The sequence below is a fragment of the Morone saxatilis genome, unplaced genomic scaffold, assembly GCF_004916995.1.
Source record: "Morone saxatilis isolate NCDOM2014 unplaced genomic scaffold, NCSU_SB_2.0 Contig7, whole genome shotgun sequence".
Classification (NCBI taxonomy): Eukaryota; Metazoa; Chordata; class Actinopteri; family Moronidae; genus Morone; species Morone saxatilis.
The window spans coordinates 17,555,871-17,565,379 of NW_023340246.1; the positions used below are offsets into that span (position 1 = coordinate 17,555,871).

The 9,509-nt window shown below is 42.9% G+C and overlaps 1 protein-coding gene across 1 annotated transcript in view; it reads left to right on the forward strand.

The window, feature by feature from the left end:
* grm1a (glutamate receptor, metabotropic 1a) overlaps window positions 1-7,148 on the forward strand; it is a 29,782-nt gene extending 22,634 nt beyond the window's left edge. Inside the window, exons 5-8 of the mRNA XM_035679167.1 lie at window positions 12-27; window positions 1,779-1,905; window positions 3,582-4,515; window positions 6,220-7,148. Coding sequence (XP_035535060.1) covers window positions 12-27; window positions 1,779-1,905; window positions 3,582-4,515; window positions 6,220-7,036 — 1,894 coding nt within the window. The 3' untranslated portion in view covers window positions 7,037-7,148. The remainder of the gene's footprint in view (window positions 1-11; window positions 28-1,778; window positions 1,906-3,581; window positions 4,516-6,219) is intronic.
* The last annotated feature ends 2,361 nt before the right edge of the window (window positions 7,149-9,509 follow it).

Sequence of the window (9,509 nt, forward strand, 5' to 3'; positions counted from 1 at the left end):
TGTGGATCTAGGGAGATGGCAATGTCGGTTGGTCAGTCGGTCTACCCAACAGAACTATTGAAATGAACAATCTTTGAATAGAAAAGTTTGAAATTTTGGGGAATTATTCCGAAATGACTTGACCCTATTCTCTGTCTTGCCGAGGGTTTGGATGAAGAAGACTGAATGAAAGCTATCGCCAAGAGCTGGCTGACTAAGCTTAGCATACAGGACTGGAAACAGGGGAAAACAGTTAGCCTAGTTCTGTCCGTAGGTCACGAAATCATCTACCGACAGCATCTCTAAAGCTAAATTTAACCATTTTATCCCATATGTTGCATATGTAACAAAAAACAAAGTGGAAACCAGTGGAGACTCAGGAGGGTCTCGCAAGAAATAGTCGGCACAAATTATGCTCCCTAAAAAAGCAAGATAGACTTTTTTCACAGCACCATCTTGACATGGAAATAGTGGGTCAGGTTGTTGCTTTTTGTGCATGTTTGACTCCTGACCTCAAACCATAACCAATGTGTAGGTCCAGTGGTGGCAAAACCACTAATAGCCCATCTCAACAGGAGCGCTATTGAACAGAAACCCAGGCGCTGGCAGTAGCTTTAATATATAGCGTACAGAGCAGGCTTGACAGTGGTTATCAAGCTTTTCATCTGACTCTTAAGAAAAGCTACTTTTATCCAAATGTTGTATTAAGTTATTCTTTTAGCTAAACGTCAGGCACCATCATCGGGTAAGAATTGAAGTAAAGTCTCAGAGAGTGGCTGCTGATTATTGGTCTCTTTTCTATTTTAATTGGAGCTTTTTTTTCACCAAGACAACTTGGAAAGAGCCTTATTTAACAGGGAAAAGTATCGCTCGTGGTGGCATTCTTGGGACTGATAAAAACCAAAGTAGTACTTTGTGAAATCCATTGTGTCTTCCTGGCCAAACTCTTCTACTTGTTGCAATAACAAATGAGCTACTCTAGAGCAGAACCATTGTTAAAATAAGCTCTGTTGGTAATGTAACTTAATCTCTCTCCAAAACACAACGGACACCACTAGCATGGCTAAAAATAAGCAAGCACAGAGAGTGCAATCAGTGAAGACAGAGATGGTATTTCCCCTGTGCTCTACTGGTAACTATGTCAACGCTTGGACATGATGCACCATCCTTGCTATGAGTTTAGACGCTTTGCATTTCTTCTCTTAAAGAACGTCCAACACACCCATAGCTGGCAAATGAACTTTTCAGGATTAACATTACCCTGTCCTACATTTTGGATTCCTCCTTCATCAATTAAATATTATGTGAAAGGCTTCATGAAGGAGAAAAGAATTTACAAGCACGTGTTTTCTCTAATTTACTTCTGAGATTTCAAGTCTAATCGGTCTAAATTATGTCACGCACAAAGTTTAAGGAGAAGTCTGAGGAGAAGGGCAGCTCAGGAGAGTAAATAATAAAAACTGGTATTGAGCCCAGTTTGAAGAAATCTGGAGCTGATTGTTTTCGGTCTAGCTATACACTAGGTCGCCCTGAGGGAGGGTGGATCCTCTCTCCTGGCTGCTCCTGCTTCTCCCTCTATCTGCTTTGTTTCTTGCCCCACTTATCACCCTGCTTTACATATCACAGTGCTGGTAACAGCTTCCCTGGGAGCAGAATGTAAAAGCAGCTGGCCTTGTTTCATAAACAGTATGTCTGGGGCTCAAGAAGAAAAAAAAAAAAAAAAGTACACCAACATTTCCTCTTCCTTGATATCCCCTTGATACTGATTGCTTATTTATGTCTGGGCTCTCTGCATGCAGGTGATTAGGAAGGGCGAGGTGAGCTGCTGTTGGATCTGCACCACATGCAAGGACAACGAGTACGTCCAGGATGAGTTCACCTGCAAGGCATGTGAACTGGGATGGTGGCCTGATGATGATCTGGCAGGTAGGGGAGACAAAACCACACACTCTGAAGTGATCTACTTTTGTTTTTATGAACAATGTTCAGCCTTACTTCCTCTTTTCCTACCCCTTAACCAACCCACACTCATTATTTCGCCCTTTTCATGTATGTGCTGCTACAGTAGCCGACCTACCTTTTTCCTGCTCCCTTGTCAGGACATTTATATCTTATAACACCAATTTCACTGAAACAGCACAAACCCTTTCTCTCAGACTATTTTGTGCTGTCAGAAATCACCCTCCCCCACATAAGCCTGTTCCTACTTCACACCCTGACACCTCCTTTCGCTGATGCTCTTCATCATCCAGATGACCCTGCTCTCTTAGCTTTCTCAACCTCCATACAACTCCCCCCAAAAAGCGTCACTGCTCACTTCCCTCCTCCCTGCTCTTTGCCTTGTTGTGACCCAGTGGTTGTTTTGACAGCGATTTATAGAGTTGAGAGGAGCTCTCAGTTCCCAGGTGTAAAATCCTATTACTGCCATGAGAGGCTTGGGGATACATCTCAGCAGTCTGTCGAGGAAGAAATTCTCCCTACACTCTCATTACATGTCCCTATCTGGAGAATACTAATAGAGAAGAGTTGGTATCCTATTCATAGAGTGAGGTTGTGCAGTCCATATGTTCACTCATTTGCTCATTTAGGGCACATTTTTATTTTTTCAACGTAAATTCACTATGGTACTTGTTTCTCTTTAAAGCCAAATGTGCCAAATTGCCCAGAGAAAATGTACAGCAGAAGAGTGAGCTTTGTTTTTGAATTATTCAAAGGTCTTCCAAGAGCTTAAATGTGACAGTATAGGTTTTAAAGAAATAAGGGATTTGAGGATTGTGTAAGAACAGACACAGATGCGTGCATTTCATCTTTGCCACCCTTGTCTGGTTGCACGCAGTGTTGGCTGATGCCTCGCTAAGCTGAGCTGGGTGGGTGGTCGAAAGAAAATAAGCAACAGTTTACTGCAGTGCGCTTCAGGCACTTTCCCCTCAAGTGTGCTTTTGCAGAAGTGCTTTTAAATAATACCTCAGTGTAACAACTGATTTACACCTTCATATTCACATTAGTACCTTTCACATTTTGTGTTGAAAATATCCAAGCAAGTTATTTTAGAATTATTTCTCATGATTTGACATATTGGGAGTTAGCGATGCTGTCCAGAAGTGGGTTTCTGCATGTACAGCTTTGATGGTGGTGACTGTAATGCTATTAGCAGCAGCATGTAATTTTAGGAGTGTTAAGCTGGGGAAGTCTAGGAATGTCAGTTTTCTCCCATTAAGCTCAACAAACTTCCTCTGTGCTTTTGATGACAAGTATGCAACTGGTGCATCATGGCAAGGTTGACACACATACCCACGTGTCTGCGCATACACATTTGGCATAAAATGAGAAAGAAATCTGACAGAACTGGAGCTTTGGGATGTGTATGATGACACATGCAAATTAGTTCCTGAGCAATTTTAGGCCATCTTCGAAGACTCTGATCTCTGCTGCACACCTGACTTCCCTTGTGTCTCCAAATCTGTGTTGCTCTCCTCTCTCCCACATTTCTACTCAGCCTGCTCAGTGGTTCGCCTCACCTGTTTTAATGTGCCTTTCATTCACAGAATTGTACTACAGTACGAACGAAATATTAACCCGACATCTCCTCTGCCCCTTTCCAGTTTGCCAGCCCTTGCCTCTGAAGTATCTGGACTGGGCGGATGTGGAATCCGTAGTGGCAGTGGCTTTCTCCTGCGTGGGCATCCTGATCACCTCCTTTGTCACCTTTGTGTTCATCCAGTACCGTGATACACCTGTGGTTAAGTCCTCAAGCAGAGAACTTTGCTATATCATCTTGGCAGGCATCTTCCTGGGCTACATCTGTCCATTCACCTTAATCGCTCGTCCTACAGTGGTCTCCTGTTACTTGCAGCGGCTCCTGGTAGGCCTGTCATCTGCTATGTGCTACTCCGCCCTAGTGACCAAAACTAACCGCATTGCCCGCATTCTGGCAGGCAGCAAGAAGAAGATCTGCACCAGGAAGCCCCGTTTTATGAGCGCCTGGGCCCAGGTGTTCATTTCCTTTGTGCTGATCAGTGTGCAGCTAACTCTGGAGATCACACTCATCATTCTGGAGCCTCCTGAGCCCATCAAGTCATACCCGAGCATAAGTGAGGTCTACCTCATCTGTAACACCAGCAACGTAGGCATGGTGGCGCCCCTGGGCTACAACGGCCTGCTAATTATGAGCTGCACCTACTATGCCTTCAAGACGCGGAACGTCCCAGCCAATTTTAATGAGGCTAAATATATTGCCTTTACAATGTACACAACCTGCATCATCTGGTTGGCCTTTGTGCCCATCTATTTCGGCTCAAACTACAAGATCATAACCACATCCTTCTCTGTCAGCCTGAGTGTAACAGTGGCACTGGGGTGCATGTTCACGCCTAAGATGTACATTATCATTGCCAAACCAGAGAGGAACGTCCGAAGCGCCTTCACCACGTCCGATGTGGTGCGAATGCACGTTGGAGATGGGAAAAATGCCCAGTGCGGGAGCAGCAGCTTCCTCAATATGTTCCGCCGGAAGAAGCCTGGATCTGGCACTGCCAAGTGAGTGACCTTTTATGTTGTTCATTGTGCTAGATTCTATGTTGTTTCCTGGGGTGACTGACTAGAAATTGATGAGATGCCTAAACACTCAAATGGTGTGGCGTGTTGTCCAAAGACGATCTTTTGCCATTCATTTATTTTCAAGTAACATGCAGGTGCCTATTTTTAAGAATATCACAGGAATATTTGAGTGTTTATGCATGATGGTAATGGTCCAGTTTTAACTTCCCAGTACCCCAAGCTATGTTAACTGGTAGAAACGATAAGAAGGGAACGCTGATTTATATGGCACATCCCCCTCCCCCTGAGAATACAATATTATCAGTGAAATAAAGCTAAATTGAATAGAAGAAACTCAAGGCGGGACATTTTGCTGTAATTGATTTAAAGCTAACGGGCCATGCTAATATGTCAGTGGTTATTAAAGTATTAAAGATTTCTCACATTCAAACTAGAAATAAGACTTGCATATAACTTTTCTGAGATCCACAGCAGTGACACATGGACAGGTGTCTAAAGTAAGGAGTGGGGCAGAGTATGCGATTGATCCCAATATGTTTACGTGTTGTCTCTCACCCTTGTTATGCAGCCTTTCTGATCTTCTAACCCTTTAACACTCTAAACTGAGCAGCGTACTGTCTGCAAAGTGTCGAGGCTGGCAAATGTTCTGGCATGGGGGTCTTTCAACTCCTTTTCTGGAGAGCTGCACTGTCAACTGAGACACCGACAATTTTATTATTATATACAAGTAGGGGAGATATGTGGACATTCACCAGCCAGAAAGGAAAATCAGTGAGCTTGCCCAAAAGTCTGAAATCAAGGATTTTCCCCACACTTTCGCACTTTGTAGCACGAGTCCACAACAAAGAGGTGGAATTGTTGTGGGAGGCTGTGTGGAAATCCCCTGTTTATTTTATTTAGCTACTGCACTGAACTGGGCTTGATTTTGACAAGCGAAGTAAAGGAAAAAGGGAAGCAAGTAACCATTCTTAATTTGGTCAGCTCTCAGTCAGCTCTCACTTTGTAAAATCATCTTGTACTCAACAACAAAGCCTGTCTGGCAGGTTAAAGTATCCGATGGATCAAAGGAATCACCTGCCTCTGTGATCCCGAGCTGGCAATAGCAAAAAATGTTTTTGACCCTGCAGCCCTCCAAGAAGGAGATCTGCCACCCTGCTGCTTTTGGTTTATCCTGAATTAACCTCACATTTAACTTTTCTCAGCATGAACGTGCCTCCCCTCCCCACCTATCCCTAACTAATCACATTAGAGCCAGTCCTAGCTCATTCTGCACTAAACCCTGTGTCGTCTTCAGGCCAGTTCAGGCACCAACTGAAAGACTTATTCCAAATGCATGTGTCCCATAACTATATAAGCAAATAGTTAAGACAGGAGGATATGAGCTGGATGGCTCCTAATTCCGTAAGCACAGTGTCTGAGGCAATTTTAAGATCATAATGCTGTCTCCAGCACATTATGAATCACTATGTTTGTGAAATGCCACAGTTGATAAATGTAACACTCTTTAGAGCTCATGAGTGAACCCCTTTTTAGTTATGTGGTTAAGAAGTATTTTAACATGCATCAGGAATGTTGAAATGCTGCTGCTCTGTTGTGTTATGTTGCTGCTATGTTGATGTTGTTTTTGTGCAACCTCCTCCCGGTTTCCTCTGATAGTAACTTGGGTCTTTATCTCGTTCATAGTTCTAATGGCAAGTCTGTGTCATGGTCTGAATCAGGTGCAAGACACCCTCCGAGGGGGGGGAATGTGTGGCACAGACTGTCTGTGCATGTGAGGAAACAGGAAGCCGGCTTGAATCAGACGGCGGTCATCAGGCCCCTAACTAACACCCCCGACCCCCACAGTTGTGAGCCCTCCACCTGCGACCTTGGCACAGACCCCCATCTCCCCCAAGAACCACGTGGCGCTAAGCCTTTGTACAACCTGGTGGAGGAGGACGATGAGGGCGATTCACAGCGCCCCCTCTGGACTCCAACTTGCTCTGGACAGATGCAAGGGCTGAAGTCTGATTTAGATAAGCCGGCTTCTTATTTGCCCTCTCACTTGAAGGGCTGCACCACAGAGCGTTTGCAGGGGGCTGTGGTGGACACACACAGCTCACATGTCCCTGCAATGAGTGACTACACCACCAGGGAGGCAATCCCTACCAACGAGCCTTTGAGCTTGACACCCTCTCAGCTTCCTTTGGCCCCACAAGCGGGGTCGTTTGAAGAGGAGGGGTCCGAGGACGAGGACCTGGATCTCTTACACAGCTACATTTACGATGCCAAGGAGGAGGAGGAGGGGGAGGGCGGGGAAGGCGAGGATTTAACTCAGAACAAGCCAACTCTGGAGGATTCCCTTGCTCTGTCACCCCCCTCCCCCTTCAGAGACTCTGTGTGTTCGGGAGAGTCTGTCAGCGGCTCCCCCGTCATGGAGTCGATGCTCGGTAGCCCTCCGACCTCAGTCTACACCTCAAACATCCTCGGAGACTTCGCACACAGCTCCTCAACACTGTGAGAGCAAAACAGGCGCTGACACAGTTGCAGTCAGCCCACTTGTGCATCACACAGATGCAGACATGAATTTCCACATACAGGTTCACGCACACACACGCACACACACAACATATACAGATACATACTGTACAACAACATTATTTTACTATAATTTTAAGTTTTTAACATTTATTTATTTTTGCTCTCACATTTACTTGCTTGTATTTATTACTCTGCTTATATCAGTAAGGGGTTAATCAAAACTTTAAGTAGAAAGACAGCAGGAATCATCCATGAGTGCTTACTTTCCTGAAGGGCTGTCAGTGCAAAAAAAAGCCTTTCTGTAAAATGTAAAACTGGAAAACAGTGCCAAAACTAGTCAGCTCTCATGCCAAATTTTGACAACGTAAGAAACACTGAGAATCACAATAAAGGATGTAGCTGTGGTTCTCATAGTGACGGTGCAATTAAGTGGTCTACAAGAAACAAATGGACAGAGACGCAATTCTGTGTGTATATACAGTATGTGCAGACTGTAAGATACAACCATAGACCAAACGGGCTCTGAGGACTGCGTTAGCTCAAGTGCATTTCACGCCAGTTTTGATTAGCTCTGCCTCCTCTCACGTACAGGTCTGTTGATGTGCGTAGCAGTCGCATTGGCAAAACTATTTGCTTTTTTGCCTTTTTTTCATTAATTAGTTCCACCTCAGCTTTCTCCCACCCAAACCTTGTTACAATTTAAGAGATAACTTAACAAGAAAAGTGCAGTAAGTTGGTTGACTATTACTTTTATGTGTTGCGAGGTGTGCTCAGCACCACAAAGATATTATCACTAAACTGAGATTCTGCTGAAGACTTGCGCTGTATGATATATGATATGGATATAATGTGCCAATCAAAGTTGTTATCAACCTACATCCCTGCTTTCAATTTTTAATGATGTAGCTGATACAGGTTAGCGTGATTGTAGATGATGGCGATGTTGTTTATTCAGTTTACACTCAATCATAGACCTGAGAACAAGTTTTATGAGCATGGGATGTGATACTTCTGCTTTCCATGCCGTGTTGATATTTCTCATGTTTTCTGAGTTTGCTGTGTCATTGTAATGGAAAACACAGTACTTGTACAAGTTCTCAAAGTTTGTAATACTGTTCAGCCATCTCTTGTTTTTTCACACAGGTGGTATGTTTGTAATACTGATAAATGTTTCTATATTTAGAATGTCAACAGAAAAAAAAAAAGTTTATACATTTTGAAGCTGTCCTCAGATACTTGTCAAGGAGCAGTGTGTTTGGTTTTTGGGTAACTTTTAAGCTAACTTGAGTCGACTGTATCCTCTTGAAAATATTCAGTTGTAAAAGTAACCAATGATTAGTTGCTTCTTGTAATGAGATTATACATGTTTCAATTTTGCTTAAATCTTGCATTATAAACTTAAGTAGTTTACTTAAAGTTAAGTTTCTTAGTTCTTTATCTATAAGAATGCAAATTATTTCAAAGTACAAGCCTATACAGTACATAGTGCAATTGTATTGTATTTCCAAATGTTTTTAGTCTATTATAGTGTAAGTTGTTAAATGATTTTAACCAATGTAAAATATACGAGGGTGCCACCTGTTTAACACTGTCAAATCTAGAATGAAATAGGCCTTTATGTTTTGGGCAAGCTGAACAATGCTGTAAAATAAAAACTATTTATATTAAGAAGACTGATTACTGCCTGAAAAAACGGGGGTTGTCATCATGTTCGACTGCAAAACTTCAACCGAAACCAAGCTTGATCAATATTTACGGCAATGTTTCCAGAATAGAGTTTGGGGGCAATCGGGGATCCTTAAGAGGCTTTCAAGGCATCTCAAGACAAATTATAAAGTTTAAAGTTCCCCTCTACTGTTTTGCTTGAGCTCATCTTAAAAGTCAGATCAAGACGTGCAGGATTTCTTGACAGCACAACTAGTCTGGCGCTAATCCTGGCCCCGGTATTTAACTTACACATGTCTGATGTGGAAGCTTTAAACCTCCAGCGCACATATGTGAAGAACAGACTTTTTTCGGTGAAGTGGGAGACATCTTTGTTCATCACTTAAATGTGTGAATTGAAAAATAGTTGAATTTTCAGATTTTGGATTGAGAATGAGACATTTTAACTGGTTCATTAGACTTAATATTTATAATATTTTTATATATCTATATAAAAGTGGGGTTCTCAAGCTTTTTAATGCCAAGGCCCCTCTCATGACAGATGCTCATTAGACCACAAACCCCCACTTTGAGCAGACTTTGTCTTAAGGACTCTTTTATTTTTAGGTCATAGTCGATCGGTGTTCAAACTACTAACAAAATCAAACCAAACAAATAAAAAAATGTGATAGAACTTAAACTATTACATTCCTCCTTTTGCTGGGGACCCCCTACAACCAACTCAAGGACCCCCTGTTGCTTCCTTGATCCCAGTTTGAAAACCACTGTCTTAAAAACATGAAGGGATC